Raw genomic sequence first — 19,102 nt, 5'->3', positions numbered from 1 at the left:
CACAAAGCTAGCCATATTTTTATAGTTACTTCATTGCCAATATGTTATGTACTGAAGACAAATTGTCTAGATAATATTTGACATTTGTGTGCCAGCTTTGTATTTACTTTTAGATGTTGATGCTATGAATGTCTTCAGCTCGGTTTCATAAATTGAAAAGTTCTATCTTATAAATTGCAGGATTAATTAATATCTTGCAATAATAACTAACACTATAGAGAACTGGAATTGTCTCTAACGATTAGGAGACTGTAGGCTAAAACATGAAGAATGGTTTCAGGAATTTGATATGTCAAGTTTAATGAAAATAAGGTCTAGGGGTGACATGATAGCAATATTCCAATATCTAAGGGGCTGCTGGCAATGGATGCCTGCAGTCCTAACAATATTTACTAGTAAATATTTCCCCAAGTACTGAGATGTGTGATATATTTTTGCCAGGGGAGTATTGCCAAAGAGGCTGTAAACTCAAAACATCTGGAGGGCGGTAGGTTGAGGAAGGCTAACGAGCTACTGAACTAAATTTGGGGCAAGAGAGTCAGGTTGTAAGATGATTATTTTCATTGCAATGGCTAACATGAGCTACCGTATCTGCATGAACTTAGCAGAAATAACCCTCACAGCAGCGTTGGACCAGGATTAGATGAATTATCATATTAAGCAGGCTTTTAGAAAGGGCCACAAATAAAATTGAGGGGGGAAACCAATGTACAGACTGACTGCCCCTAAAATGTTTCTTGGTTCAAAACGTGTTGGTTTCTTTTACCACATGATAAAGGAGTCTGATTTTGTTAACTAATATTGAATAACACCAAAAGATAGAAAGCCTACGCCTTCTGTGATACTTTTACTGTATATTCATATCTGTTGATGATTATTAGTTACTTTCATAGTTGGATAAACCAGTTTTATTGCAGTTTGAGCTGAATCTCCCATTCTTTGGCTGCATTAAGGACTTATATAAACTAAGATATGGAATAATTGTGAAATTAGAATGAAATTTATATATTTCACATTTTTCTGTGATGATTTAAGATTGCAAATCTGTTCAGATGCCCTTATGATCCACTATCTTGTATCCAGGAGTTGTAAAATCAAAAGCCTGTTAGAAGTAAAATGTTGATTGGGCAGCTTACTGTCAGTCGTGACCTCATGTTGCAGTCTTTTCTATGTAGACTGCAGGACATAGTGCAGTAGTACTTCAGTGCTATCTTAGACGGAACTACTTAAATTAAGTAAGCAGAATAGCCAAGAGAGACTGCTGATCTGTTTAGTTTTTTCCAATGAGGTGTTTTCATATGAAATGTTTATTTGGAATAGGAAAAGTAATGAAAATGGCTTTCAAAGTTCTACTACATAGGTAAGCGGACTGGTTGTATGCTAAAACTGAAATAACTTGCTCTGGAAAATATGCTCTGCTATAAACTGCTATTTCCCTACAGTCATATAATCTATGATATTTAAGGAGAATAAACCTCTTCATGTATTCCTAATTGTTTATTAAAATTATAATGCTTATGAATATTTACATGATTTTGCCAGATTGTGACAACATATTAAAATAGTTATGCTGTATCATGCTGTGTCATTCTTTGTCAGGAATTCAGTCAAATAATGCTGCTGCTTAAAATATTATAATCTGTAAAACTAATGAAAGAGACTATAAAAGCAATAAGATTTTTCAGGCTTGGAAGTGATTTTTGAGAATATTCACTGCATTAAAGATAGCTGAGGTAGGGGAGGCAATGTTGAGTGTTTTGCTTACTGACTAGGTCCCCTCCACCCCGTCCTCATGGGAGCACTGAATAAAGTTTGGGACTTTGTCAGATGTAACTATTATATAGTCTATGATTTAATAAAATGCTTGCTGATTAAAGAACCTTACATAAACTTTGAATAGTCAAGTGTTTATTTAAAAATTATTCACCTTCATTTCTTTAATAAATTTTGTTTAAATATTTTATTTTGTTAAACTTTCTTTTGATCCTCTGTATATAGTACAATGACGCGGTGGCTCAGTGGGTTAGGATGCTGAGCTTGTCGATCAGATGGTCGGCAGTTTGGCGGGTCGAATCCCGAGTGCCGCGTAACAGACTGAGCGCCTGTTACTTGTCCCAGCTTCTGCCAACCTAGCAGTTCGAAAGCACATAAAAATGCAAGTAGAAAAATAGGGACCACTACGGTGGGAAGGTAACAGCGTTCCGTGAGCCTTTGGCATCTAGTCATGCCGGCCACATGACCACGGAGACGTCTTCGGACAAGCGCTGGCTCTTCGGCTTTGAAACAGAGATGAGCACCGGCCCCTAGAGTTGGAAATGACTAGCATGCATGTGTGGGGGAACCTTTACCTTTATATAGTATAATAGTGTTAATATAGTGCTTGTTATTATTCAGTTGCTCAGTCAAGTTGACTCTTTGCAACCCCATAGGTCATAGCACACCACGTCCTCCTGTCCTGTCCTCCACTGTCTCCCGGAGTTTGTCCAGATTCAAGTTCATTGTGTTGATGACGCTACCTGACCATCTCATCCTCTGCCGTCCCCTCCTCCTTTTGCCTTCAGTCTTTCCCAACGCCAGGTCTTTTCCAAAGAGCCCTCCCTTCCCGTTAATGCTGCTTAAGTACTTCATTGCATTTCACAAGTTTAAGAGCTTGTTCATATTAGTTACAATAAATGAAAAGTATTTGTTTTTCCATTCCAAAATTAGCCGTTGCTTAGTAAAAGAAAAAAAGAGGTTGATTTGGAAAAAAATAGAGGACCTATTTTTCTGTATAAGCAAAAATAAGATGGCCTTTGTTGTAGCGAACAAAGCAGTTGTAAAACTAATTTAATATTGTATTTTAAGCTTTGAAATTGGTATTTTAACTTGAGACAGTATGAGATTGTGGGTATGCTAAGATCTTACAGAGGGTTTTTTTTTTTGGGGGGGGGTTGATACAGAAGAAAAATTGTTGATAAGTCCTGGAAATATTTAAACTATAAGGGGATGCTGCTATAATTACTTAACATCTGAAATGGAAAACCTTTGGTTCTACTTTTCCCAAAATAAGCGTAGAATTTTTTTTGTGTAGTTGGATCTCAGTAAACTGATCAATATGCTCCACACAATGTTCCTTCTCTATTATTTGTCTCCTTGGTTCAATATTTAAAACTGACTAGAGCTTCCAATCAAAACATTTTCCATTCATGCTGAGTTCTTGAGACATTCATCATTTGAACTTGTATGCAGAACCTCCATTTCTTCCTGACCTGCAAAGTCACTAAACTTTCTTCTTTGGAGACTACTCTTCCCTCTTTAATTACTCTGATACTTCATCAAATTATGGATGTTTGACTCAATACTGTTCACTACTGCTTTCTGACTTAGGCGTTTTTATTATTTTACATCATGTTTACTTAGATCAATACTGAACAGATGCACAGGATTTTATTTATTTTATTTTATTTTAATCCCATTTATATCGCGCCCTTCTCCGAAGACTCAGGGCGGCTTACAATCTAAGCACAAATCAAATGTGCTTAGCAATAAGCACATTTTAACGATTTGTTAATCTTTGTTATAAAGATTTTGTAGGAAAAGAATATGACAAAACATTAAATGACAAAACCTATACTTGACTCGTTTTTTTTAAACCCCTGTCCTTTCATATTTTTTTAGAACAAAGAAACACAAAATTGGACTTATTTTGGAAGAACTTACATTAAAATTCCATACAATTTGTACAATATTTTGAAAACTCAAGTACAACAAAGTGTAGAATTTAATGAGAATGATACTTATTTTGATTATGGTAAATTTTGAACGTATTACAAAAGTGCATATTCTTTTTTCCAAGAGGTAATGCTTTGTTGCCTTTAAATAGTCTCAATTTTACCGGTGGAAGTGTTCAGATGCTAATCTAAAGGATTAATAAAACTGCCTTCTTGCCAGTCATAAGAAGTCTTCACTCGTATGTTACATCCAGGTGCGCTGCTATAAATGCTCCTGCTACGTTAATTAAAACATACTCTTCTTTCATATCATGTCTTCCTGGGAGGAAATTAAAAATGTTTTTCAACTCTTGTAAAAAGCATGATGAATTTCTTCATATATATGGAAGGGAAAGGTAGAAAAATACACAACCCTTTTTTATGTGGAGGAAAGAGTATAGTTTTTCCTTTCATACTTCATTTTTTCAAGAAACAGCAGCAAGGTGATCGTTGTGCTGTCTTCAAAATCTTTGTAAGAAGATAGGCCATATATTTTTCATTTTGAGGGTGAAGGTTTGTTCTCTGAGCTTGTGGATTGGTTTCTGAACGTTTTGTTACCAGGCTAGATAACATCTTCAGCAGAATTTAGGGGATGTCGGTGTCGGTGTACTTCTGTTTATAAGGGCTCCAGGTTTCCTTTATAAAAACATTCTGTTTCTGTACATAGGCAACCAAGGATACCTTTTAAAGCAGCTTGCAAAGGATGTGGCTGCGTTAACATGTCAAAGAGAGGTGCTGTATTAATGTTAACACACTTTGTGGAGCACCTATTTGCTTGGCTTTCCTAGCATTATTAAATAACAGGTTACTAACAGTAGTTATTGTTGAGGTCAATACCTGGGTATGTTCCATTAGCAGTTCATATTATTTTGCTGTATTGTTTTGCTTGCAGAAGTTACATTAAAACACTGTATTTTAAGTATGCTGAATAACAAAATCTTAAAAGAATGGCAAAGGCAACTCAACCTGGTCAACTAGAATTATGTCTGAGTTTAAAGCTTTTATTAGTGATTGTAACCTGTTATTGATATACTAGGTTTCTTACTGAAAATCATTACAATATACTTAAGTCAACTGAACTGAAACCTGAATGTTTCCGTATATCATTTTCATTGCAGTGCTCATCTCTCCTCCTTAAGTATCTTGCCAGCTTCTGCAGAGTAAGTATAAATTCCCCATAGGCATAGAAAATATTCATGATTGCACTGTATACAGGTACTCCTCAACTTACAACTATTTGTTTAGTGACCGTTCGAAGTTACAGCGGCACTGAAAAAAGTGGCATTACCATTTTTCACACTTAACGACCGTTGCAGCATCCCCATGGTCACATGAATAAAATTTGGACGCTTGGCAGCTGGCATGTATTTATAATGGTTGCAGTGTCTTAGGAGCAAGTGATCACCTTTTGCTATTTTCTGACAAGCAAAGTCCATGGGGAAGCCAGATTCACTTAGCCTGGTTACTACTTAACAACTACAGTGATTCACTTAACAGTTGTAGCAAGAAAGGTTGTAAAATGGCTCAACAATTGCCTTGCTTAGCAACGGAAATTTTGGGCTCAATTGTGGTTGTAAGTCAAGGACTACCTCTATTGTTACGGAACTGTTGAGCTTTGGATGAATAAATACTGGATGACATTAGTACAGATAAAAACTTGGAATTCATATTGAATGACCATTTAAAATATCTGTTAATTTTAACCCCCATTTTTCTTTTCCTAATCTTCCATATACCCACATTTCTTATTGGTCTAAAAGCACATGACTTGTTTTGACCCTAAATTTTCTTCTTTTGACATTTGTTTTTTCTGTATCTTTACTTTCTCTTTAAATTATACCTTTATATTGTACAATTCACCATTTAAACCACCAATTCTCAGACAGGTTGCTATTCTTTCTAATTGCCCTGAGTCTACTTCCATTTCTAAACCTAGTACAAGATTTCACATTGTATCATATTGAACTGTGAGCGTCAGAAAATTTCATGATATCACAGCAATATAACTAATGATTATGAGTGCTTTATGGATAATGATCATTTTCATATCTGTATTGATATAAGTATTTCAGTTAATAAAATGAGATTTCTGATATAGGGAACCAAATATAAATAAAGCAGTAAATAGGCACTAATCTACAATTAAAAGCTCCACTAAGAAATAAAAAAAATGTTCTTTAGGAAAGCCTGAAACAATAGTTATATGATAGAAGTGCATCCTTAAGTGAAAACTTAATCCAGGTAGAAGGCGGGAGCAATAGACATCTAGGGGTAGCAGACTATAGAGTATACACACTTGTTTCAGCTTGCTTGATCTAAGGTCAGCTCCAGTAATTTTTTTCCTCCAATTTTTAAAATTGAACATCGATAGAAAAATATGCTGAATCAGAATATGGGATGGATGGATCTTGCACTTAATTTTTAAAATTTTCATGCTTTCAATTGGAATTGTAAATGAATTTACTTTAATCCTCAGTGTAAGAAATTTGTTTTGATTGTAGTGTACTTTTCTTTCTGTAGTCTGTAACTAGCTTTTCTTTCTGTTTTTTCTGTTATTTGAATTATACAGTGGCGGCAGTCAATTTAATTAAAAACTTTGAGAAAGATTTTATTTTTGTAACGTAACCACATTCTCTGAGTCTATTTGATAGTAAAAGTGAATGAATAAATTGCTTTCTTTTCAGTTGAATATCCCTCTGCTTGCTAGGAACAAAGTTGAGCAACATGATTTACATAAAAGAAAATAGATTATTAATACATTTCATTGTTTTATTTCAAGCATCTTGGAAAGAACAATTAGAGCAGCTGTAGAACAACATCTCTTTGATCTGCAGAGCAGCATAGATCAAGATCTCAAGAATTTACAGCACCAAGTGGTGTGTCAGGAAGGAGATATTGAGGAAGATGAAAAAGGATCTAACAGCCGGTAAGAATTTATTTTATATTGCTTATTTGATTACAAAAATCAATTAATATTTTAAAATAAAAATGATTTTTTAAAATAAAAAAATAAATAGTTACATGAAATTTTATTGTTTGTAGTGTTTGGGCACTATGTGATGACGTTAGTATGGATAATGAATGAAGATGATGACAGCGATGAGGAGGAGGATATTTGATAGCATTTCCATTATCCTTAATATATTTCTTAAGAGAGTTCATAGTGTCCTAATAATTTATTCATGCTCTGTTGCATTTTTCTTCAAGTCAATTTCCTGTAAGACTGTGGCAGGTCATGATTTACCTGCAGGACATTCTAATTAAATAAGGATTATAATTTGTAGATTGTTGTTGCTGACAGTATATTCCGTGATGTTAGCCAACTGCAAATAAAATGCTTGCTGCTTCTTGCTGAGGTTTATCGGGTGGTGGCGGCAAGCAGCTGCAGATCCATGTCGTTGCAGGACTGCTTGCCGCCCTGCAAGGCAGGGTACAGGGCGGCCAAAAGGAGATGGGCTATTAAGAAATATGAAATATAAATAAACAAATGGGGAGTGATGTAGGGGAGAGATGAAGGGCCCTTATGAGGTGTAGGTGTAGGCAAGCTGCCAAATGCCTGAATTTTTGTCATGTAGCTGTGGAAGTGCTGCAATGGTGATAACTTTGGGCATGGGTCAAAAGTCCATTATTTTAGAATTGCAATTTTGACAAGTCACTGAATAAGTGATCATAAGTAGAAGACTAGCTGTAGCACAAAGATGCCTGCAGCATCTTTAGTGCCTTTAGATGTCCATTCTTTGTTTTAGTGACACTAGGGGAAATTTTATTTCCTTCCACTTCTTCTGAAGCAATTCTTCAAGTAATGTGTTTGAATAGGTAGTGTCTTCTGCTTCGTAGAGGTTGGGTGTTTCAGAATGGTTTCAGGGTGATCAAGTTGTATGAGCCAACTGCAACACACATCTTATCACTAGTTTAAACTCCTTGCTTTGGGGAATATCATTCTAGGGATTATTGCAGTATCTACAGCCTATTGCTGGATATGGTAGGAACAGTATTAAGTTTTCCCCAAAAGTAGAATTTTATATGTATTTTTGTGCTATAACATTTATGAGCATCTTATTAAATAATAAATGGATATTAGGAATTTTATTTTTCTTTTCTTTTCTGAATGCAGTTGTACAGACTTTTATTAGCATATTCTGATTTCATTAATCCAGAATATTATCACCAAAATAGTTAATGCCTAAAGTCCTTAACCTATACCCATAACCAGATAGCTTTATGCAGGTAAAATTCATTATTTAGCATCTTGTTCCTTTTGTTAGGGATGATACTGAAAAGAATATTACTAAAGATTATGAGAATCTTGGAGACTGCTCTGAAAGAGTGAATTGCACTAAATTAGACAGTGAAATTGTACAACCTGTGTCTGAGGATAAAGAAAATTATCAGGTAAGAGTAGCATACAATATGCTTCATGCATTTTGAGTTTTGTTTCCTGTAACTGTAGTCTGAAAATATTTTAGTGCAATCTGAAATATAACTAGAAGGAATACTATTAGCATTTGTTTTGTAAATATATTGTTATCCTGCTGTAAACTAGCTAAAATAACAATATCACTTTCCTTTCTTTGTTGATATAAGAGAGTCTCCAGACTATGTGTTCTTTCTTGTAAATGAAGTATTTTTTATGGTCATAGACCATCATAATTCTTCTTTGTACCTCTGGGTGGGGTATGTAAATGTAATCCAGTCTGCTAGGCAGGTCATGCAAGCCACAGGACCAGAGTTTGTCTCCTCTCTAGAAACTGAACTCGAGCTGGCAGATGCTCCATACACCTGTAAATTCAGTTTGAAAAGGCTGAATTTGGTAGTGCAAACTATAAGAACTTTGTTTTTAGACACTCATTTGGAACTCCTGTAAGCACAGTTCTGCCATTTTCATGTAAGAATAGATAGGAACATTGCTTTTTCTCCATACAGAATATGAATCTTGTGCCATATTTCTGGACATTAAACACGTCCAGCAAATACTACATCTTGCTCCTAAAGCCATCCATATGCTAGCAAGCTTTACACCCTTTCAAGTTCCCTTTCCTTTTTGACACAGGAGACTGTACTCTCCGTGACTTTTTCATCATCTGTTATTTTTAATCTCTTAACTAAAGCATTCTCATAATTAATTCAAATTAAAACTTTACTTTGCCATTATTCTCCCTGCCTTCTACTCCAGCAAGAAGCCAAGTGTAATATCCGTCAAGGAACACATATAAATTTGAGACATTTGTTCCTGTAAGAAGTTAGTTGGATTGAAAATAAAAGCTATTTTCAAGATAATCCAGGCAACATGATGGGTTAGTTAGCAGGGAGTTGTATCAGATCATTTCAGGACAATTTAGGATTCTACCAGAGAATCTTGTTCTTTTCTCTGCAGAGACCTATGTTAGGGCTTACTTGCCACTGGGACATTGAGTAGTTATAGCAATAGCACTTAGACTTACATACCATTTCACAGTGCTTTACAGCCCTCTCTAAGCGGTTTACAGAGTCAGCATATTGCACCCAACAATCTGGGTCCTCATTATTAGCAGCCAAAAATTACGTTATAGAGGAAAAAAGACTAATTGCTAGAAAGCTGTAATGTTATTCCCATACAATTTAGTTCCAAAGTGTTACTGTCCCACATTTTGTCAGCTCCTACTCCCTCCCCCTCCCCCCAGGAATATCAGGATATGCCCCATTTTGTGTCTGCTCACTATATCCTGTGCATACTTGTGAGTTCCAGATAATCATTGCAATTTCACTTACAGTAGTAGCATATGCTTTGGAGCTGGGAAACTTGATGACATTTCTCAGCAATACAAAGCAGCTATGTCTTATCCTGAGAGTGAGTAGCTGCTTTCCATAACTTTGGAAAAGACATATTTATATTAAAGTGTTGCTGACAGATGCAGTGTGTACACCTGTGTATGCTCTGAATCACTTCTTTTCCTTTGAATCTGATCGAAAGCATTTCACAGCCCTACAATGTTTATTTATAAAAGGACTAAAAACGGAGGACAACAGGGAACACTTTTACCAAGGCCTAGAAATTTAAAGCAGCTAACCGGTCTGGAACTGCCTCCTCCGCCTTCTAAAATGAAGGCTAAAGTTTAGATCATGTTTGAAAATATTTATAGATATGTATTTCGTTATATCTATTTATTTAGTTCCAGACTTAGTGGGAATACTTGCTGAGAATCTTTTATAAAAAACAAAATAAAATTTTGTTCCTGCTAGCGTAGGTCTTTTTTTCCTGACAGAATTTATGCTTGTGCAAAACATGATTTTTGCCCTGTCCTGTGTGACATGCTATTACAAGAGCTACATTCCCAAGAATATTGCAAAATACCTTATTTTTTTTAGAATCCTGCCTCTGAGTGAATGTAAGGTAAAGCAAAAATGAGCAAAGACACTGTTTTGAGTGGTGTGGTGGCCTACTGATGAAGACACCCACCTCCCACTCGGAAGGTTGAGAGTTTAATTCTAGGTAGCGGCAGATGTTTCTCTCCTGGGGTGCAAAGAAAAAAAAATCTGCTGTGCATGGTGTCAGGAAAGGCATCCAGCCAGTAAATGCTCAGTTCCATCCAGTCGCCTTGACTCTACCCCGAATTAAGGGATTATGGGTCATAAACAGGAGTTTTTATTGTAAAGAAGCTTCAGGTCTTATAAGAGAAATTCAAAATTAAAAAAGGAAAATAATAATAGCTTATGGTTAATTTATCACTTTCTTCTAAAGGAAGGTAATACGTTTGTAGGAAATTAATTTATGTGGTACTCCTCATTTAAATTAGCATGTTTTTCAGGGGATTTTCTATTACCATACTATCCTAGCAAAGCATAGCTGAATTATTTATCTTTATATTTATATTAGAGTCATTTGTTAACTTCTTTTACTAAAATTTACATTACGTTAGCGTTACCATTATATGAATATTATAAATATTAAAGTGATTGCATTAAGAATCCTATATGTACTCTTTCAAGGAATTTCTCTGGGAAATGCAAATATTAGTATGTATATAACTTTCAGTTGTGATATACGATAGTTTTGCCCTTCCTCCCATTTTAATGAATGTAAAAGACCATGCTGTTATTTTAGTCACTGTTACAGAGCCATTTTAAATTTTTCAAATCAAAACAGCCAATAAATTTAATGCATATATTTATAATAACAGTAAATGGCTTCTGATACAAGCCATAGAAATAGAAAAAATATTAGGGATATGCAAAATTTATAATTTCCAGAAACAAGGCATTGTGGAGAACGTTCGACTGTTTTGCTCTTCCAGTAAGCCATGCTAACTTCCTGAAGATTCTCCTTTTTCAAAGATAGTTTGGTGGAGTTTGTTTTTGGAATTCTCCAAACTGGAAATAGTTCAGTGTGTTTTGGGGGTTATACTACCCCAAATAAACAAGTTTCATCCGGAACATCATTTCCAGAATTCCTCACATGATTTCTGAAAAACTGCCAAATTACTCCTGGAATGGCATAATCTTTGTGTGGCCTTTGCATGTAATATTCAGAAAATAACACCGAAGAAGGAAAAATAGATGGGGAAAAAAACAAGTCAAGCAACAATACACTGGGAGAAGGCACAACATTTGAAGGCCAAATATCAATATCATCCTGAAATTGTCAGATATTTCAGATATTAATGGGGCTAAATTTTCAAATAAACAAACAGGCCATTTGTAAACTAACTTGTACTACTTGCCAGTAGTACCTATTTCAAACCTGTTTGTTTATTTGAAAATTTAGCCCCATTAATATCAGAAATATCTGACAGTGTTAGGATGATATTGACATTTGGCCTTCAAATGTTGTGCTGGAAACTGTATTCCAAAAGATGGTGGAATCAGAATGTACATATAATTCTTATCAATTTAAATTATTATTTCCAGTCACTTAAAGTTCTCTTTCTGTCACATTAAAAATTACATGTTTTCAGCATTTGGGTTAGGGCTTTGGAAACTGAATACTGCCTTTATTTTATATCCTAGGAATAAAATGTGCTTTACCTAAAAAGGAAAAGAGCAAATGATTTTAAAACTATCTGAAGTATGTTTAGCTGTCTTCAGATCCAAGGCACAGAGGAGAGGCTATATTAAGAAGCGCTATTACTGCTTAGCAGTGAATTGACTATTTTTCCTCTATCAGCTGTTCATAAGGATTAGTCTGTAATCACCTTTAATGTGATTTTCTGATTGTGTTAAATGCAGATATTAAAAATAATATTTAACATCTGCCAGTTTTAACTGGGTGTCTTTACTAGTGGCATGAGTGCTTTTTTCCAGCAGTGTTCTATCCATGTTGCTGCTTTATTTAGTAACAAGGATTAATAGTATCTTTTAGAGTCCAGCAGATGGCTCATTCTGCATAAACTGAGAGAAGTCCTCAGAAGCCTTGTTGTTAATATTTTGTTTACATCTTCAGCCCTCAAATTAATCTGGATTAGCATACTTCAGCAGGGCACTTTAAAACTTTTCCCCCCGAGAAGTTAAAGTAACTAAGTAGTTTAAATAAAATTTAAATTTGTTTAGAACCATAGAATGTTGTAGCTTTCTTCCTTCCTTAAAACAGAATGGCACTTACCATGCTAAGGTCTTTTTTTTCACCAATAGGCTGCAGGCGTATTGTTGAAGCCATGTGATGATGGAGGTGAAGATAAAGAATCCTTTGGAAATGAGTATGTACTCCAGTATACATGAGAACATTGGGTTTGGGGCAAGATACTTTTTATTAATGTTATCTTTATGAGGAACTGTTTTTCCAGAATTAGTTTTCTTAGTATGAGGACATCTCTATGTTGCTGGAAGAACAGATAAAATGTCTATACTCAGGGCATTTAGGACTGAATAGATTTAGTGATTGTATTAGTGACAGGATTGTAACCTTATTTTGCGTTACAGGATACAGAAAGGTTAATTTAACATAGCTTTTGTGATTTTTACCTTTAGAGTAGGAAAAAACCAGAGCCAAATAAGAAAATAGTTTCATATTGTATAAAAATCTCTCTCACCTTCAACTCAGCCAGTCTGCTTTCTTTTGTGTCAACTAATTTTTATGTTATGAAATTATTTTATAAATTTTGCTTACCATTGATTAAAATTTCACAAAAACAAGTAAACCATATTCTTTACAATTTATCACGCCAAGTAGAGTTTTGCAATAAATCCAGGTTTTGTTTAATAAATCATGAAGAAACACATTGAACAATGTTTACCATGATTTTTTGAATTGAGGAATCATGATTTGTTAGTTACTATTAAATCATAATCAGAAAATTTTTTAAATGCTTTTGCAAACCATTTCTTTTGTACACTGTGCTTTGCCATATCTAAATTGATAAATCATAATTACAGCTTTGTATACATAGATGTATTACTAGCCATGATACTAGTTTGTGTGTGTGTGTGTGTGTGTGTGTGTGTGTGTGTACATGTGTGCGCGTGTGTATTAATAATATCACTAGATTAGGGGGATAATTGTAAGTGTAAAGTTCTTTGTTCTGGTTTATCAAACAAAAGCCAAGTTTACTTTGTTTTAAACTGTACTGATATGACTGAGTTGAGTCCATAAGAATTGCCATCATAAGTATTTTGAAATAATTTTCCATGTCCTAACTTCCTTTATAGGCAAGACTTTATATTGTTTGATGATGGTAGCAAAATGACGTCACATATGATTCTGGTGAGAGCTTGTTTTTTTTTCTTTCCCTTGTATATCTAGGCACATTTTAAATATATATCCACAAATGTATTTCTACTTTTTAACTGCATGAATATTAACTGTAATTTTTACAGGTAGGTAGTATTTGACAGTCTCTTGTATGGTTCCTATTTTATATATTAATTTAACTTACTTAATTGCTTGCTTATATTTCATATCTTTTTATCAATCAGGAAAACATACTGAAAACCCACAAAACAAAAATTTAAATGTATGCTGGAAGTTGCTCATCCTATAATAGTGTATTGTTTATTTACAGGATTGTGTTAGCAATATTTCTGATCAAAATATGAAAAATGAATTGGAGGAAGTGAAAAACCGAAATAACAATGCTCCTGAAGCAACACTGTGTGCCTCTTTACCACATCTTGATTTGAAGAATGTGAATGGTGGTGACAAATGGGAAGGTAAATCTTGATTTTACTGATGTTTTTCAAAAATGGGTTAATTTTGAAAATTCAAATATATGATCAATATAAATATATATTTATTGATATTTAATAATGTATTTAAAATGGGCATTAGATGAAGTCTATTGAAATGAATCAGTAGAAGAAAAAGTTAGATTTGGGAAGTTGAAACTTCCAAATATTGTTAGTTGAAGTTACCAGTAATTCTTAACAAATTGTTTTAATCTGCTTGAAGTCTCTGAGAGTGGGGGTTTCTACTAATATTCTTCTAAAGAATATTATTTGTGTACTGCTTTTATGCTTGTTTCTCAATTTATAAACTGCAGAGATTGCTGGGGATCTTTATAACAATTGTGTGAAGGGTATTTTACTCCTGCATAGTCCTATAGCTAAGAAAAGGAGGATATGTTGACTTTGATGATGCCAACCCCATTTTCCACTGTAAAAGAATGTATGAGGGAGCTTAGCTAGAACTTCTTTGTCACTCTGTCTTTTTATCAGGGAGATAATGGGATTCTGCCCATTTTATTTTTAAAGAATTCAAGATGAGATTATTATGTTCGCCCACATCATTTTTCTTGAGATAAAACACATGTCATCCATGTAGCAAACAGTGATGTAGTAACCATCGTATTTACCATGGCTTTAATACGCCAGCAAATAGTTATGACTGCTTATATTGAAATAATGTATACATTTGTTATAATATGCAAATTTTAAAAGAAATATATTTTGGAACATTAGCATTCATATTCATCTCTGATGAAGTAATTATAGTTATAATTTACAATATAAAACTAATGTTGTATTATGTAATATTTAGGAATGGGTTTGATTCTTCTTTTTGGGGTAGGGAATGTATTGACCATGAAGTGCAGAAATGCATTTTTACTTCCGGGAAAAAGTCTTAAAGAAAATTTCAGAATCTGCAACAGCTGAAATTATATTAGAACAGTATATTCAATTTCAGGATTATCTTTTTTTTTACAATTCTTTTGTATGGTGCTCCTGGTAATGCAACTCTGTATGGTCAAATATATTTTTCCATACAATTAACAATCAAAAGAATGCTGATTGTTGGATATAATTGTTGGATATAAATGTAAGGATATATGGTTGCTCCCAGAAGCTCTTACATAAGGAGGCACCATTATTGTTCTGCCTTTCCAGATAGCTTGAAAAAGATAGCTTCTATACCTCATGCAATCTGTAAGTTGTCAAAAAAAGTTTTTAATATTACTGAGGTTGGTAAAATGAGGATCCAGATTGTTGGTAGCAATATGCAAATAATACTTCTACATTGTGAACTGTCCAGAGAGTGCTGTAAAAAGCTATGGGGCGATATATAAGCCATATAAATGCTATTGCGATTTTATAACTGTAGCTTAATCTCATGTGTGTCTAGATGATGCCAATTGGACAGATTTCCTCAAAATGAGAAGATAATATTTTTCCCCAGCCATTAGATTAACCATTCAAGTTATTTTTTGTTGTACAGTAGAAACATAAAGAGATTCCTAGTAGGAGTAAATGTAGATTAAGAACATGTAAAACATTAATATAATCTGTTTTGTATTGTTTTTGAAAAATGAAATGTCATATTTGCTGCTTATATTTTAGTTATATCTAGTTGAACAAGTTATTCCTCTAATAATTGGTATATCCTGCTGCATTACGCCAAACTATTAAAGTATAGTTTCTCTTGAGAATGATCCTGGAATATACCAGTAATTCTTGTTTTCTCTTGTTGATTCATGTGGTAAAGATATTGGTGAACTTTTGGATAACAACCCCTAACCTTAATCTTATAGCAACATCCAAACTGCAAGATTATGATTTCTGCTTAACTTGCGAACTGAATCAATTAATAGTATAGTGATATTAATTTCCAAATGGATGATAAGGTTTTTTCTGACGTTCCTCTGATTCTAAGGATAAAACATATGTATTTTGATCACATAATTACTTAAAATAGCTCTTTGTTTAAGCAGGAGCTTGTTGTTTTATTTGCTGCTGTACTCTGGGAGTAGGATCCAAAGAAATGCAATGCATTAATAGTTCCTTGCCTGGAGGCGGTCCAGGTCTGGATGGGGAGAAACAGGCTTCGTCTCAATCCTGCCAAGACTGAGTGGCTTTTCGTATCGGCATCTCGGGCTAACCAAACTATTCCACCTTTAACGATGGGGGGGTGAGGTGTTACCCCCCCCGTTGATAGGGCTCGCAACTTGGGCGTCCTCCTGGACTCACGGCTCAATTTTGAAGATCATATAGGAGCCGTGACCAGGGGGGCTTTTGCCCAGGTTCGCCTGGTGCGCCAGTTGCGACCCTACCTGGACCGAGATGCCCTACGCACAGTCACTCATGCGCTCGTGACCTCCCGTTTAGACTACTGCAACGCTCTCTACATGGGGCTGCCCTTGAGGACCACTCGGAGGCTTCAACTGGTGCAGAATGCAGCCACGCGAGTTTTGATGGGGGTTTCCCGATACTCCCATGTAACACCTCTACTCCGTGAGCTGCATTGGCTTCCGGTTGCCCTCCGGGTGAGATTCAAGGTGCTGGTGATGACCTATAAAGCCCTAAATGGCTTGGGTCCGGGATATTTGAAGGAACACCTGCTGCCAGCATCAAGTTCCCTTCGTCCAGTGCGCTCGCACAGGGAGGGTCTTCTCAGGGTGCCGCCGGTAAAAGATTGCCGGCGGATAACACCCAGGGGGACGGCCTTCTCTGTGGGTGCGCCTGCCCTCTGGAACCAGCTGCCCGTGGAGCTCAGGACTGCCCCTGACCTGCGTTCATTCCTCCGGGACCTGAAGACTTGGCTCTTTGAGCTCTCTGGCCCAGGCTGAGAATTTTAACTGGGGTTCTATTTTCAGGGATAATTTAATCTTTTTAATAGTCTTTTAACTTTTGTATTTTGTATTGATGTGATTTTAAAATGCCCTGTAAACCGCCCTGAGTCCTTCGGGAAAGGGCGGTATATAAATCTAATAAAATAAATAAATAAAATAAATTAATTGAATGCAGCTCAAGAATATCCTCAGACTTTAGGGATTACTTCAAGGGGAGGATTAATGGCTAAGCCGAAAGCCCCTTTGTGCTCTGCAAAGCTCTTTGGATCCTGAACTAGGTTTCTTCATTCTCTCTTCTCTTTTTCGAATCAGATTGAATTTGTTTATATTAATCTTATTGTTAAGATCCATTTAGATTTAGTTTAATGATTTCTAGACGTGTTATATTGTGTGTCAGAAATTTGCTTTTTAAAAATGCGTATCTTGTTAATTTGGACAAATGCATATGTTGGACACATAAATAATTGGCATATGAATTTTCTCTTCATTTTGGTTTGTTATTTTTAAACATATGTGAGCAAAATCTGTCCTGTGCATAAATTTATTTTTGTTTGAAATGTGTTTTAAACATGGAAAAGCATGTGGCTTTTGTTTGTCACCTCTGGAACATTTCTGGAAAGGCTTATTAATTGACAAAGGCCTTAAGCTTGCATGGTGTTGGGCACCTTTTAACTGCTCCATTCAGTTGAGAATTGAGTGCTTAGACCTGGCCCGGAGTCAATTGGAAGACTTTCTGTGTGGTGCTGTACTCCTACGTGTTCTTTATAGTTTGTTCTAACTGTGCTGATGTGTTCACTTCAGTATTTTTTGCCATTTTTTTTTCATTTATTAGCGCCATGCCCTATCACTTTTCCCCTCATTGATTTCAAAACAATGCATCTACAGAGAGAAGGGGAGGGTAAGTATGGTTCGCCATACATTCAGTTACTGCCTCTTTCATGGTTTATGGTTGCTTTCAAATTACCCCTTTTACCTGCTGCCTTCTGAAGAGTTATGGCTTATGATCGGTGCAGTGGTATGCATATAAACGTTCCAGGTTGACATGCTGGTACGTTCAGTTAAATGATGTTAGCCAGCAGAACTAGGACTGCCTGACAACCTGGGAAGGCCTCTGCCAGCTAGAGAAGAATGTCCTCTGCTAGTTGGACCAAGGAAGAGTGTCTATATAAAGCAGCTTTATAAGTTCACACCATGACATCATGTCTGGTTTGCCTTTTTGTAATCCAAATAACTTTTATTTTAAACAAGGAATTCCTTAAAATATATTTTGGTGTTTGGTGGGAAGCAGGTATAAGTGGGTTAATCAACATTTTACTGTGTTGTCACTGTGTTGTTTAAAATTCTCTTTCAAATATAAGATTTGCACTGGAAAAATCAGATTCAGTATTTATGTCACTCTATTTCTGTGATTGTAAATAGAGATAGACTGAGGAACTGTCTGTGTGTATGTGTTAATATTGGTACACACACACACACACACACATTATTTTCGAGGGACAGTAACAAGTTTCTTGGATTATTCTAATATTTCAGATTCCTTAGAACAGGCACAAATTATTTCACAAACATACATTTTAAACATTATTTATATCTTTAATGTGCAATATGAAATATTTATTTACTTTCTTCACAAACAATGATCCTTCTATAGAATTATTCTTCAATATCAATATATGGAGGAGTCAAATTTTTTGTATTACAATGAAACATAAGGGGTTGCACTTCATTATCTAAAATCTTTATGTAAATGATGCACACTGTTGCACTTGAAGGAATTTAGTGTGCTTTCTGTTGTTTTGGACAAAAATTACCTATTCATATGGTTTAAAGCACATAATGAAAATACACATGGTACATATTTAGCGTGCAACATAGTATAGTTTTATATATTAATGCATGATGCTTATCTAATGAAATACATTAAGTGGCGTACACTTATTGGAATATTGTTGTATATGTCTTAAGTGTATTGGGCTATTTTCTTTTTGTTTGCTTTGACATGTAGCTTTCCAGTGCATTTCATTATTCATTTTAGTCACATTGTGAATTTGCAATGTTTTTTGCTGCAGTCTTCTAATATTCCAGTGCCATTTGTTTTTTATTTCCTTCTAGACCCATTCCCTGCTTTTAAATCTTGGCAGGAAGATAATGAATCTGGAGAAGCTCAGCTTTCTCCACAAGCTGGAAGAATGAATCATCCTCTGGAAGAAGATAGTCATCCCATATTGGCACATCGGAGTTTGGATTTTGGGCAAAGTCAGCGTTTCCTGCATGATGCAGAAAAAATAGATTCTTCATCTAAAGCCCTTTCTTTTGTTAGGTAAGTAGTTAATGTCATTCACAGATACAGTTCATGAGAAAAACACTGTTAATGATTTGTAT

General features: G+C 35.1%; 1 protein-coding gene across 3 annotated transcripts in view; it reads left to right on the top strand.

Moving 5' to 3' along the window:
* The window catches only part of FAM13B (family with sequence similarity 13 member B), a 73,550-nt gene that overhangs the window by 23,370 nt on the left and 31,078 nt on the right, over window positions 1–19,102 (top strand). For 2 of the 3 annotated variants that reach the window (XM_081321471.1, XM_081321473.1), the window contains exons 8-14: window positions 4,868–4,909; window positions 6,529–6,675; window positions 8,015–8,141; window positions 12,354–12,418; window positions 13,368–13,422; window positions 13,721–13,868; window positions 18,833–19,040. In XM_081321471.1, the coding sequence (XP_081177597.1) occupies window positions 4,868–4,909; window positions 6,529–6,675; window positions 8,015–8,141; window positions 12,354–12,418; window positions 13,368–13,422; window positions 13,721–13,868; window positions 18,833–19,040 (792 nt within the window). The remainder of the gene's footprint in view (window positions 1–4,867; window positions 4,910–6,528; window positions 6,676–8,014; window positions 8,142–12,353; window positions 12,419–13,367; window positions 13,423–13,720; window positions 13,869–18,832; window positions 19,041–19,102) is intronic. The other variant, XM_081321472.1, reaches the window with a different exon arrangement.

This window comes from Vipera berus (assembly GCF_964194415.1).
Source record: "Vipera berus genome assembly, chromosome: 2".
NCBI lineage: Eukaryota > Metazoa > Chordata > Lepidosauria > Squamata > Viperidae > Vipera > Vipera berus.
The sequence above is the reverse complement of the archived record's forward strand: the minus strand, read 5'-3'. Positions and strand labels throughout refer to the sequence as shown.